This window comes from Heloderma suspectum, chromosome 1 (assembly GCF_057233095.1).
Source record: "Heloderma suspectum isolate Gila_16-S chromosome 1, 16-S_ref, whole genome shotgun sequence".
In the NCBI taxonomy this organism is placed as follows: Eukaryota; Metazoa; Chordata; class Lepidosauria; order Squamata; family Helodermatidae; genus Heloderma; species Heloderma suspectum.
This window is the reverse complement of record NC_139458.1, coordinates 43,768,320-43,783,123: the sequence shown is the minus strand read 5'-3', so window position 1 is coordinate 43,783,123 and position 14,804 is coordinate 43,768,320. Positions and strand designations below refer to the sequence as shown.

The 14,804-nt window shown below is 42.4% G+C and overlaps 1 protein-coding gene across 1 annotated transcript in view; it reads left to right on the top strand.

Moving 5' to 3' along the window:
• Positions 1 to 14,804, top strand: part of TSHR (thyroid stimulating hormone receptor) — a 109,334-nt gene that overhangs the window by 40,637 nt on the left and 53,893 nt on the right. The window contains exons 3-4 of the mRNA XM_084826992.1: positions 3,631 to 3,702; positions 9,841 to 9,915. Of these exons, the coding sequence (XP_084683118.1) occupies positions 3,631 to 3,702; positions 9,841 to 9,915 (147 nt within the window). The remainder of the gene's footprint in view (positions 1 to 3,630; positions 3,703 to 9,840; positions 9,916 to 14,804) is intronic.

Sequence of the window (14,804 nt, the reverse complement as noted above, 5' to 3'; positions counted from 1 at the left end):
TGATGTGGACTGAATATACAGTGTGGTTCTAAGCAATATTAAATGGGCTCTCTCCCTATCATTTCCTGTTTGGCCTCCCTGAGTGGGTGTTGTGGATATGTGTTTGTGTATGAGAGAATCTGTGGTGGCCATGCCCTCTTCTTGCTTTGGCCCCATGTACCACTGGCATGCATGCACACCTTGGAAGTTTAGTCATGAAGGAATGCAGCACATGGGCTGAAAAAGGTTTCCCAACTTCCGCTGTCTTTTAGGGATGCTATCCCATTATCCAATCATTAAGTTAGCAACTAATGATGTTTAATATGTGTGTATTCTGCAATGCAGTGTATCCCTTTGGTTTCAAAGTGGTGCCTTTTTCCTTAAGGGACAGGGGTGTCATCCAATTAAACATTAAAGTCGCCAAAATGGAGTTGACCAGGAACTTGTCATGTGGTCTCAGGCTGAGTAGAAATTCTACAAGAAAGGCTTTTTACAATTAGGCAGTGATGACCTTTGGGCTCCATCAGAGAGCAAATGTTAGTTATTCTTCCTCTCAGAGGGCAGTAGAGTCAAGAGCATGATGAGATCAAGACTGCAGCAGTTTGCCCTTACTCAAGACAGGATTGATAAAATGGTGGAATCTGTAAATTAAATGGTAAATGCCGGCATATTTTGAAAATAATATAAAGAAAAGTATTTGTCATTAAATAGACTGTCATGTGCAGTCTAATTCTATGCATGTTTAGAAGTAACTCCTACTGAATTCAGTTGGGCTTATTCAGAGATAAGTGTGCAGATTGCACACAGATTGCAGTTTTACAGTCCATTTCTGCTTAGAAATGAGCCCCGCTGAGTTCAGTGGGACATACTCCCAGGTACATTTGTAGGATTGCAGCCTTAGTAAACCTCATGGAGAATTGCAATACATAGAAATGTAGAGAAAACACACACAAATAAGTCACCTTGTTGAGCAACACTTAGTCACTATTCATTTCTCAGGTTTTGTATATAAACCTGCTCTAATTGGGATAATGTGGTAATTATGTTTGTGGAAGAAAGGAAGTATTTCAAGTGGGTGGGAATATTTGCATGGATTCCTCATGAATGAACATTTCTGTTCATAAATCGTGTTACTCCAGAATCCCTGGCTATCAAATATTTTAAGTAAAGCCCTCCCTGGAAAGATGTGTAAGTGGTTTGGTTTGCGTGCACACATTTATGTCAATACTTTCCATAGCCTGACAAGGCTATTCTTATTTATTTATTAAACATTTATATTCCACCTTTTCAAAGGTGGCTAACAAAACAAAAGAAGTGTGATGTATAAATAAAAATACCAGTCAGAATAGAAAATTACGGGTGGTATCCAATTCAGCACAAGCACTAACATAAATTATGCTGAGCTAGCATAAGCAACCTTTAGCACAACTCCAGTAGCCCTAACTGGCATATCGGATTTTCTGGGGAAGCCCATCATGCCAGCAAATACGATTGGCATTGCACTAGCTTGCTTATATTAGCACAACATACTTTGCATTAGAGCTAGTGCTGAATCAGATATTGCCGTATGTTAGACTACATAATATCAACTTTTCTAGCGATCATTATGGAATTACTTTTGTATTTTATATACAGATGAAATTTATATGCAGATGAATTTAGATGAACTTTTATACACAGATGAACTTAAAACTTACTTTATATACAGATGAACTTATAATCATATGACAAGTTTTCCATACTGAATATATTCTTGTAGACATGTTCCCTAATAAATATACAGACATCTATCTTGAATACCAAGATTTTGCACAAGGAATCTTAGAACTGGAATATTTGCTTTAACACTGACTTATTGCATCATGAAATAAATATAAACTTCCTCTACCAATGCTTGTTGTAAACATTAAGAATAAAGAATTATATGTTCTAAGGAGTGTCCTTTTTATGTTTCATAAATGATTTCGGGAAGGTACTGTGGGGAAGAGTTTTTAAAAGTCATTACACTAATAGATTTCTTTTTCTTGCTTTCCAAGAGAAAAATCAATAGGATTCAGTCTGACATGCATATTTCTGCCTCCCTACTCCACTAATCCTAGGGCTTTGAGTGTGTTTTGTATAATTAATTCTGCAGACTTGGAAAAGCCATAGAGACTGACATAACAAGAGAAAAATCCTAGCAGCTGCAATATGAGGCATAGTAAACAAGTTTTTTTTAAATATCCAATTTTAAGAATAGGCACATGTTTGGTGAGGTGTTGCTTGGTGAATGAATTTAGAAATAAACCAGTTAGGAACTTACTTCTCTTTCTTGTTGAAATATAGTTTAGAGAATATGCAGAAATGTAATTTCTCTTTACAAATATAAATGTAATTTCGTGGGACGTGCAACAAAACCTTGCAGTGTGAAGTGGTCCTCTTTAGGGTGCCAGCCATGTCTCTTTCACAATACTCCATTCCATTCTTTCTTCCCATTGGCTTTCCAGGTTTTTCCCCTCCAAAAGTCAGTCAGGATTCCATGGCCATCGAGTATGGTCAGTCCTCACTGAACTGTTTAAAGGTGGGGGGTTCCAGCAATATGCCAGTACAGGCAATAGTTTAACTTATACTAAGGAGCTTCAGGGCAAAATTATTCTTTATATGGGAGGCAAGATCTATATTTGATCTCCCATATTTTGATTGTTCACTTAAAAGCAGCTGCTGGTGCGTCGGGTGCTCTGAATTTCATTGGAGCCATGAAACTGGGAGAGATGTTCCCCCTGAACAGTTTTCCTGATCTAAATCACTCCCTGAAGCTGTTGTTAGCCCACAGGGAGAAAACACAGGGGATAAACAGCAGCAGGTTGCTGGTGGGATTGTGATTTAGATTGGTGCAAGGGGAAGGGTTTAATCACCACCTCCCCCACTTGGAGCCCACAGCAACTTACAAACAATGGGGAATCCAATGATGGATCTCCCATAAAGTGGGTAGTTCACTCTAAAACATGGCCATTGTTTTGACAGTTGGCTGAAAGGTTATATTGTAGTGCATGCACTGGAGGAAGGGATAACTGGGTTGAGAGGGAAGCAAAAGTTAGGAAAATCGTTTTAAGAGAGCTGGAGATGGTGTGATAAAGCAGTCACTGTATACTATATATACACAGATTTTGTTTGTTCCACAATCACATCTAGTCAGAGGTTTAGCAATATGTTTAACCAAACCCACATGGTCCTTCCTCCTCCTCCTCCAGCCACTTTGGGAGACTTGATTTGGAGTGCAGAATTAGCTGACCACCTTCTTCCTACAGAACGCCCTCTCCCAAAGTAGGATGAAAAAGAGCTATTGGGGTTCAGTTATATGTGCCTGTGAGGAGTATGTGTATTTAGGCACTTGTTTGACTGGCCAGCATTAAATTAGCAAAATGAACATGGCTTCCTTTCCCCATTGCTCAGATTTCAACATTTTTATGCTTGTAATAATGACTATATATGATCTTCCAGAAAAGGAATATTGGAAGGCAAACTTAATGAAATCTACAGCTGTCATGTAATCAATTTTTTTCCCAAGGCTAGCAGTTCGTTCCACTCTGGTTGGGGAAACACTGCTTTAAGGAATTTTAATGGCATAATTATCTTGAATGGATATTAACTGATTAAGTTCTGTTCCTACAGGAGGTTTATAGAAACCCATCTGAGAACAATTCCTAGTGAAGCATTTTCCAGATTCCCCAACATCTCCAAGATGTAAGTTTTTTTTTCAATATTTCCTTATATAATAAAATGGGGAAAGCATAAAAACAACTTTGTTAGCTTAGATTACTGCTACATTCATTCAGTACTATATGTTAAAGAGGAAGGATTGCAAGAGCTCTGTACAGTGATAGTGCATTGCATTTCCTGTTGCTCAGTTCCAGGTTCCAGCATACCCTGGGCCATGTTAGCTTATAGATGTTTGTATCTCAATATTCTTTAACATCTGTCATGTATGCCATCACGTAAGTGGTAGCTTAGCGGTGATTCAAACTCAGATCTCCCAGGTCAAAGTCCAACACTGTATCCACTATACCAGCCTTCCTTCCCCAACCTGATGTCCTCTAGAAGGGTTGAACTACAGCTTTCATCACCCCAGCCAGTGGCCAATGGCCATGCTTGGGGAAGGCTGCCCTGCACCATATTTATACTCTTTTGTTCTCTATGGCACTCCCCTCCATAAGTTTGGGGCTGAGATCCTTTGATAACCAGATTCCCTGAGCTGCTGAGCAATCCCTTGAAAGGTTGGAATTTGGAGAAAGGTCTCTGTACCTCGTGATCCTCCAAAGTTGAATAAATGCTTAATGTTGGGCTTCAGATCAGGCTTTCTGTTTCCACTGAGCATAACCTGCTGCTTGGTTGAGGTCAAGGCTCGGCTCAGAGAATTTGGGTTGGATCCAGATTTATGAAGAAACAACTGTGGTGATGGAAGGGGACTTCCCTAGCCACTCCTTCTCACGGCAGCCCCTCCAGCACCCTGAAAATGATACATTGAGTCAGGATACCCTGCTGGATGCAGTGAGCTGTGGGGCAGAGGGACCTTCCACGGGTGGGGCCCTTCTTATCTCAGAAGGCAGGTCCTGGATCCAACCCTTAGTTGGCATTCCATTCTCTCATTGATGTGTGTGTGCGCACATATATGCACACATTCTTTTTTCATGTATACCAACAACTGCGTGAAATTATCTGAGAAGATATGAGTGGTATAACGTCTGATGTCACTCTAATCTGCACTGGCATTTGTTAAGACAGCTGATTGCACCCTTCAGGAAACCAAAAATAACTGTTACTCCAGTAGTGGGATCAAATTACATGTGGCACTAAAGGTATCACTTAAAGTTTGTGTAATTTTTTTTTTCTGCCTTAAATACCAGCTTCTGGGGGGCTTGATCAGGATTGCAATCACAGGACCCAGGGAGGGGGTTAACCTTTCCTCCTGCACTGCAATTCTGATGAAAATTGATCACCAAACTGTGTTTGGCTTAGGAAAGAAGCTCTGTTCATGGCAATGCATAGTGTCACATGTAATTTGGCCTTTAAACATATGTATAAGTGAAAAGAACAGAATAGCCATTCACTGATGCAGACAGAGAAGCATGTGGCAGTGAAGTTGGCTTAGCTGGTGGGATAGCACAGAATGTTCGCAAATATTCCAGCCAGTCAGGGAACGAAGCTGTCAGAATGTTGGCAGATTGTCTTTTGTGAAAGAAGGGAGAGCTGGGATTAAAACTTCACACAAGGTCTAAGCCTTATGGGCCAAGGACAGGAGTAACTTTATGGAACACTGAGGAGGACTGTGAAGAGGCCCCAGGAGGTAGGGAGGCTATGGGGCAATGAACCTAAACACAAGATGGCTGAAGGAAGGGTGAGGAGTAGGAAATTGGCCGAGATACAGGAACCTGACTGAAGAGCAGGTCAAAGAGAATGAGGAAAAAGTCAGAAGAGAAAGGGAAGTCATACAAGTTCTGAAGAGAAACCACAGTGTTTAATATCAGGAGAGACTTAGGGTTGTGTCATTCCGCCAGCACCAATCCAGTGGTGTCATTTCGCGAGTACCATGATTCTACTGCTTGTGTAAATCTTGCATCCTTGTGAAAGTGTCAAGTCAAATACTTTGGTGGGAAGCCAAACAGGATTTCCTTCCTCTCCCCTGCCCCCTGCAAAATGCTACCCCCAAACTCTTGTTTGAAGGGTCCCCCAATCCTCCAGAGCAGATTTTGAGCATGCACATAGGGCTGCAGGAGGAGAGAGAATTGCTCCCCTCCTGGTTCCATTGACAGAAAAACCCAGTTGAATGTCACCCTCTGATTCTGCTTGTGCAAGCTATTACACAACTGCTTTCACAGCTCATTAGGACTTCACATTAACTAGGTGATGCTTGTGCTACGAGTTCCACTAGCAGTTGCACAACTATTAGCTGAACATACAATGACTAGCAGAACAACACCAGGTCTTGTACTTTTTCTGCTGGCATTACATTGGATACAACCCTTTATACTGGAGGTAGAGAGGCTATTTTGAGACAGGATTGCTAAAGAAGCAGAACAGTAGTCAACAGAATGAAAAGCAAGGATATGAAGGGGAAAAACCCTGACAAGACCGAGGTACTTTTGGTGGGAGACAAGAGGAGGCTGGGGGATGTTGACCTGGTGTTGAATGGGGTACGGCTACCCTTGAAAGACCAGGTCCGCAGCCTGGGGGTCATTTTGGACTCCCAGCTGTCCATGGAGGCTCAGGTGTCAGCAGTGAGCCGGACAGCGCTGTATCAACTCCATCTGATACGGCGGTTGCCCCCCTTCCTTCCCGACCATCTGCTCCCATCGGTAGGACTTGCCCTGGTCTCCTCTCGTTTAGACTACTGTAATGTGCTCTACATGGGGTTACCCTTGAAGACGGTTTGGAAGCTGCAGCTGGTACAGAATGCGGCGGCTCGCCTGATTAAAGGCAGCCGCTGGCGAGATCACATCACTCCAGTGCTGAAGGAGTTGCACTGGTTACCAGTTGTTTTCCGGGCCAAATTCAAGGTGTTGGTTTTGACCTTTAAAACCCTATATGGTTCCGGCCCAGCCTATCTTAAGGAGCGCCTCCAGCAGCACCAGACAGGCTGCTTAACAAGATCAGCCTCGGATGGCCTTCTCTCTGTCCCATCAGCCAGGACAGCTAGACTGGTGGGAATGAGGGAGAGGGCCTTTTCTGTGGTGGCCCCCACTCTGTGGAACTCCCTCCCTAGGGAACTCCGCCATGCCCCCTCTTTAATGAGCTTCCGCCGTGCATTAAAAACATGGTTCTTCAGGCAGCCATTTGGGGTGGGTTAGGGTATTTTAGGAAATGTTTTTATTGTAGAATTTTATTGTTTTAAACTGTTTTATTGTATGCTGTACATCGCCCAGACTGGCTGGGTGACCAGCCAGATGGGCGATTAATAAATTTAATAATAATAATAATAATAATAATAATAAAAGGTGGTGACAGGAAGTTGGAGTAATGAGTCAAGGAGAAAGCAGGATTGGGACAAAACCTTACATTGAATCTTGTGCCAGTAGGAGCAATGTTCAATGGGCAGAACTGAAGTTGGTAGGTAAGGGAGGTTTCAAAGGCTGAGGATTGTCAGCCAAGGAGCCAAGGGGGGATAGAATTGCTAGGTACAGATTCAAGTCTCTGACAGGACTACTTTTAAATAGTTGCCTGCAACCCTAAGCAGGCAGCAATGGTAATGAAGAAGTGAGCAACATTTGCCAAGGCTGCCTTTACGCTAAAGAAAAACCCCACAGTCCTCCTATTCTGGAGCCTTTCCATGTTTATCATGAGCTTCCAGACAGTGACCACGTGATTGCTGGGAGGGGAAGCTTTTAATTTTCAAGGTTCCATAGAACACAATGAAACAGCGCCATCTAGTGGCTGTTTTAATCATGTTACATTCCGACTTTTAAAAATGGTTCATTAGTTCCGGATGCAGTGGGGAGCTAGCCGTTCCCCAGAATCCCGAAAGCAGTGAATCACTAGTTTCTGGATCAAGGCAGGTCAGCAGACCTTGCAGAAGGGAGCTCCACTGACCTGTCCTGATCTGGAAACTAGGGTTGTTTCCTGGGTTGCTTTTGGAAGCACTAGTTCCTGTTGCACTAGCAGTGAATCTCACTAGCACAACGGAATTAGCAGAGGCACAGCATCAGTACAGAATACCCAGGAAAACAAATATCAGTGTGTTGGAAAGTATCAGCTGAAAAAATATTGCTTACAAAACATTTAGCATTCTAAACAGTAACATGCACAATGGAGCAGGCCTTACTTGTTCAGTGGGACTATTTGGAAATACCTTTTTCTCACTGTATGTGGAGGTCAGCTGAGGGCTTCTATGAGGCCCTCAGTTATGTGCCCTCATGCAATAATGACTTTCCATATTGTTTTGATTTGGCCCGTTGATTCCAGAGCAATTGAAGGCTCTTCTTTATATTACCATCTGGTTTTCAGTAGGCACTTGAAAAGCCAGCACTTCCTGGACCCTTGCCCATGACCAGCCAATCCTGTCCATCTGCCATCATACACAGGATTCAGGTTTCATCCCATGTTGACAAGTGCAGTATAAACAATTTTTGCAGTTGTGTGCCAAAAGCTGACCACAGGCAAGAAGTCAGCATGTACAGGATTTTCAGCTGATCTTTCATGAAGACACTGACTGCCCAGTGGTTGTGTGAATCGACTCTTTGTATACCAATCTTCAAATTAATGTGCAAACCACTACTTGCTTAGGCCTGTGCCCTAAAGGGGGACAAGCTTACTTATAGCCTGAGACCAAGATTTATTGAATGTATTTACTGCATTATGAATTGAAAGCTAGCATTTGTTATCAAGACATTACAGCTGCACAATGGGGTTTTGTAAACTCTCATTTCCCATCTCTAGTTTTTGATGCTGTGGAGAAAAGAACTGGAGAATTAAATACTCAAGCAAAAAATGAATTCCTGACAGGAGAAGAACTTAATTTTATTGTAACATATACACAATGAAGAGCCGAGAGCAATGAAGACGTTGTCTTCCGGCAGCTCCCCAGGGGAAGTGGTCGAAACAACCTTCCCCTCCCCTGCATCTGTGAAATGGCCTTCAAGAGAGGGAGGAGGGACACTACTCCTCCCCCTATGCACCCCCCATTTGTGGTGACTTAGCTACTGGTGCCTGGAGTGGGGCACAGGCTTTGTCCCAGCTGCAATGTATCCAAGTGTAGCTTTTTATTTTCCCCCATAAAAATGAAAGGGAGCCATTCACACATATGGGAGAAATTTAAGGTATGTATTCAGAGACATAACATTAGGGTGGGTGCTACATCTGTTCCCCTGTCCTTCATGATCACCAAGCTCAGCAGTTAGAAGTAGTTTTTCATCTCTGACATTGAGAACTGAGCCAGCCCCCAAGTGCATAGCCCCTTCCCTTTGTCTACTTAGCCCCACCCTGGGCCCTTACTGTGATGGGATTCGGGGAACTGAACAGAACAAAGAGAGAGAATGGTGGAAAGTGATCTCTTTCTTTTTCTCTCATTCACACACAATATAACAAATTGATTATTATATTAATTTATTATACTGATATACTTTAACAGAATATATTTTAATAGGGAGATAATTTCATGCTCGTCTGTCAGCAAGGATATTTTCTGTTAGAGGAACAGCATGAGGAATTGTGTAAAAGCCCGTGTAAATGTATATTCTTCTGATGGTTAATACGCACATATATTTATTGGGATACGCATAATCACTGATGTGATAATGAAATGTTAATACAGAATGGGCTATATACCACAAGGTAAAAATATATCATATCTAAAAAAATGGACTGGTTCAAGTGTAATGCTCAACTATGGCTAGTGTTACGTACATCAGCCTGCTCCCCTCATCTTCTTCAGCAAGGTCATGAAGAGGAGACTGGAAGCATTTGCTTCTGTTTTCAATGAACTGTGGTTTGTCATTATGTCCAAACTGGGAATTGTAACCATGGTTTATCCAAACATGCCAGGATTGTAAACCACTTTTTTAAGCTGGCTTATTCAGACAAACCGTAGCTAAACTAACCACCATTAGTCCCAGTTTGGACATAATGGCAAACCACAGTTCATTGAAAATGGAAGCAAATGCTTCTGATCTCCTTGTATAGTGAAGAAGAGGGGAGGATAGAGCATGTAAGCCCAAGGCTTATTCACATAGCAGTAAACCATAGTTTATTGTTACATCCAAAAATAGCCAATACGAAAACATACTGAAAGAGCAGAGGAATATTAACAGTGAAGAAATACAATTTCAACTCATGAGTTGCTATCTGCCTTTGTGTTTGACCTTCCTTTCTTTTCAACTTTCTTATATGTAGCTATATCAGCACAGATGCAGTGCTGCAGGTGCTGGAAGCTTATTCTTTCAACAATTTAAACAAAATCATTGATATGTAAGTAGACAAAAATAAATCCTTGAAGAACTTAATACATTAAATACTCAGAGCCATCAGTCTTTTTAAATCTTGTTTACATCTTCTGTAATGTTCTTATACCATTTTACTTCACTTTGGCCATCTCTGTGCATGACCTAGGGGGTCTTCACGGGCAATTTAGTGTGAAGTAAGAGCAGTTTGAGTTTCTTCGTGACAGATTACATTGTCATCAGTCCACTGCCAACCAGCCACTTCCCTCTTGAAAAGCTGCATTTTCTGAAACTCCTTTTATTCTGACTTTTTTTACTGAAAGTGGCTCCCTGGCAGTTTTACCACAGTGTGCCATGTCCCCCCTGCATTAAATCCTGGGCATGCCTCTGTGACCTGGCAGTGATGTGGGCAAGGGGGTGGGGTGCCCCATTCCCTCTTGTTTCCCCAATAGAAGTAGTTTTTCCCATTGAGAAAATCCCCAGGAGTGGAGCAGCAACCCCTCACATTACCTCAGTAGTGGGGACATTCATTCACCTTCGCTAGCCTGCTTTTAATCTTTAACATATCCCCCTTCTATGCATGTTTATTCAGAAGAAAGAAATCTCACTCCCCTGCAGTGAAATGGTTAAAAGCTAACTTTAGTAACTCACCCTAACATGCTCTTTCATTACTCCAATGCTCTCTTAAATCGCTATTGTGATGCTGTGCTTCTTTGATGTTCTGTAGTTTGTCTGATGTAAAGTCGTTTCTCCCTTGTGATGTAAAATCCCTTCTCCGCTTTATCACTTTATCTCAGTAACAATCATTCAATCATTTGGGTTTACGGGAGCTTCTCATTGTGAGCAGGGAGAAGGAGAAAAGAGAGGGGTTGGAAGCAATAGGCAAAAGTGCACACATAGGGAAAAATGGGGTGGGAGCAGTAACTCTGTGGCAGATTGCTGGAATGTGGTAAAATTGCATGTGGGGGAGCTCTCAGGGGGAGCCTTCAGATGCTGCACTGCAGAACTGGGGATTTTGGCTTCTTCAGGGAAATGTGCACACATGGGGAAAATTAGTTGCTCATCATTCATAATAATGTAGTAGCAGGGAGAAGCCTGGACAGGGGTGGGAAACAAGCCTCTTTCATTCATTGAGCAGCCCCTGCCAGTTTGATGACATTCAGTTCTACTCTCCCACCAAACCTGGAAGTATGTTCCTTTCAAGTGCTGTGTGACCCCTGAAACCCAGATTTTAAAGGTACGCTACACTCGGCTTATCTTGCTTCATGTGTCCCTGACAAACCAAAGCCAATTCCATGAAAATCCGGGTAATACTCCAGCGAGCTTCTCATTCCATTGTTGTGAAGAGTCTCCCCCTCCCCCCTTCCCAGTTGATGAGACCATCACATCGGGAACACGGAAGGCTGCTGCTGGTGCCACGGACAAGCTGTATTTGTGTGCACTCGCACTGGTTGAGAGACTTGGCTATAGTTTATACACAGTCACATCCATTTCCACTGTGTATAAGTTCAAAGTTCTGGCCCTCTAAATGAACACAGTCTTCTGCAGATGTGAGGCAATTGCACAGTGGGCCATGAGTGAACTGGCACTAGGTGCAATTATCATGGAATAAGTTGGTTGTGGGAACTGGCTATTGTAGGTCAGCTTTTTTATCATGAAGGCAAATGTGTCAAGAGATACATCACTTCAAAACTTTTAATTCAATTGATCATGCAAACAGGACTTAGACCCTTATAGTGTAGATGTCCTATCTCAGTGCAGATATCTACTCAGAATAAATCCCATTGAGTTCAATAGGTCTTATTCCCAGGAAACTGGGTATAGGACTGCAGCCTTGGTTACTGGTTCCTGCATTACATTTCTGTTCTATATTACTGTTTCCTAACATTTCCTGTTATTTTTCCTTTTGCAAACCATGTCATCTTGTACCTTTGCCTCTACCCCCTTGTACCCTTTTTTTTAATCATCACCCATAACTTTCTTTCAAAAAAATACACATTTAATTTTAAAATATCTGTATGATTTTCTTAATATTTAAAAAACGGAGTGTACATTTTACAGCTCCCTAATTTGCCACCCCTTCATGGATCACTGCCTTGTTGTGGCGAAGGGGCTTGTGTAACTCAGTGAAGCCATAAGCTATGCTGTGCAGGGCCACCCAAGACGGACAGGTCATGGTGGAGAGTTCTGACAAAATGTGGTCCACTGGAGAAGGAAATGGCAACCCACTCCAGTATTCTTGCCAAGAAAACCCCATGGAACGTATCACAAGGCTAAAAGATATGATGCCGGAAGATGAGCCCCTCAGGTCGGAAGGTGTCCAATATACTACTGGGGAAGAGCAGAGGGAATTTCCAAGTAGCGCCAGAAAGAGTGAAGCGGCTGGGCCAAAGCCGAAAGGACACTCAGCTGTGGATGTGTCTGGTGGTGAAAAGAAAGTCCGATGCTGTAAAGAACAATATTGTTTAGGAACATGGAATGTCAGATCAATGAATCAAGGTAAGCTGGAGGTGGTCAAACATGAGATAGCAAGACTGAACATCGACATCTTGGGAATCAGTGAACTAAAATGAACAGGCATGGGTGAATTTAATTCAGGTGACCATTATATCTACTACTGTGGGCAAGAATCCCTTAGAAGAAATGGAGTAGCGCTCATAGTCAACAAAAGGGTGGGAAAAGCAGTACTGGGGTACAATCTTAAAAATGATAGAATGATCTCAGTATGAATCCAAGGCAAACCATTCAACATCACAGTAATTCAAGTCTATGCCCCAACCACTGAGGCCGAAGAAGCTGAGGTTGATCTATATGAAGCTCTATACAGTCAGTAAAAACAAGACCTAGAGCTGACTGTGGCTCAGATCATGAGCTTCTTATTGCAAAAATTCAGCTTAAATTGAAGAATGTAGGGAAAACCACTAAACCATTCAGGTATGACCTGAATCATATTCCTTATGAATATACAGTGGAGGTGAGGAATAGATTTAAGGGATTAGACCTGATAGACAGAGTGCCTAAGGAACTATGGACAGAGGTCCGTAACATTGTTCGGGAGGCAGCAACTAAATCCATCCCAAAGAAAAAGAAATGCAAGAAAGCAAAATGGCTCTCTGATGAGGCTTTACAAGTAGCTGAGGAAAGAAGGGAAGTGAAAAACAAGGGAGAAAGGGGAAGATATACCCAACTGAATGCTGAGTTCCATAGAATAGCAAGGAGAGACAAGAAGGCCTTCTTAAATGAACAATGCAAAGAAATCAAGGAAAACAATAGAATGGGAAAGACTAGAGATCTTTTCAAGAAAATTGGAGATCTCAGGGGAACGTTTTGTGCAAAGACGGGCATGATAAAGGACAAAGAAGACAGGGACCTAACAGAAGCAGATGAGATTAAGAAGAGGTGGCAAGAATACACAGAAGAACTATACAGGAAAGATCTGAATGTCCCTGACAGCCATGATAGTGTGATCACTGAACTTGAGCTGGACATCCTAGAGAGTGAAATCGTGGGCCTTAGGAAGCACTAGTAACAACAAAGCTAGCAGAGATGACAGTATTCCAGCTGAGCTATTTAAAATCCTAAAAGATTATGCTGTTAAAGTGCTGCACTCAATATGCCAAAAAATTTGGAACACTCAACAGTGGCCACAAGACTGGAAAAGGTCAGTGTACATTCCAATTCCAAAGAAGGGCAATGCCAAAGAGTGTTCAAACTACCGCACAATTGCGCTCAATTGGCATTTCACATGCCAGCAAGGTGATGCTCAAAATCCTACAAGCTAGGCTTCAGCAGCATGTGAACTGAGAACTACCAGAAGTACAAGTGGGGTTTCGAAGAAGCAGAGGAACTAGAGATCAAATCGCCAACATTCGCTGCATCATGGAGAAAGCAAGAGAATTCCAGAAAAACGTCTATTTCTGCTTCATTGACTACGCTAAAGCCTTTGATTGTGTGGATCACAACAAACTGTGGCAAATTCTTAAAGAGATGGGAGTACCAGACCACCTTACCTGTCTCCTGAGAAACCTGTACGAGGGTCAAGAAGCAACAGTAAGAACTGGACATGGAACAACCGATTGGTTCAAAATTGGGAAAGGAGTACGACAAGGCTGCATATTGTCGCCCTGCTTATTTAATTTATATGCAGAGTACATCATGAGAAACGCCGGGTTGGATGAATCGCAGGTCGGAATTAAGATTGCCAGGAGAATTATCAACAACCTCAGATACGCAGACGATACCACCCTAATGGCAGAAAGCAAAGAGGATCTAAAGAGCCTCTTGTTGAGGGTGAAAGTGGAGAGTGCAAAAACTGGTTTGAAACTCAACATTAAAAAAACTAAGATCATGGCATCTGGCCCCATCACTTCCTGGCATATAGAAGGGGAAGAAATGGAAGCAGTGACAGATTTTATTTTCTTGGTCTCCAAGATCACCGCAGACGGTGACTGTAGCCATGAAATTAAAAGACGCTTGCTCCTTGGGAGGAAAGCTATGGCCAACCTAGACAGCATAGTAAGAAGCAGAGACATCACCTTGCTGACAAAGGTCCGTCTAATCAAAGCTATGGTTTTCCCAGTAGTAATGTATGGCTGTGAGAGCTGGACTGTAAGGAAGGCTGAGCGCCAAAGAATTGATGCTTTCGAACTGTGGTGCTGGAGAAGACTCTTACGAGTCCCCTGGACTGCAAGGAGGTCAAATCAGTCAATCCTAAAGGAAATCAACCCTGACTGCTCATTGGAAGGACAGATACTGAAGCTGAAGCTCAAATAATCAAATGGCCACCTAATGCGAAGAGAAAACTCACTGGAAAAGACCCTGATGCTGGGAAAGATTGAAGGCAAAAGGAGAAGGGGACAGCAGTGGATGAGATAGGTAGATAGCATCACCGATGCAATGAATATGAACTTGAGCACA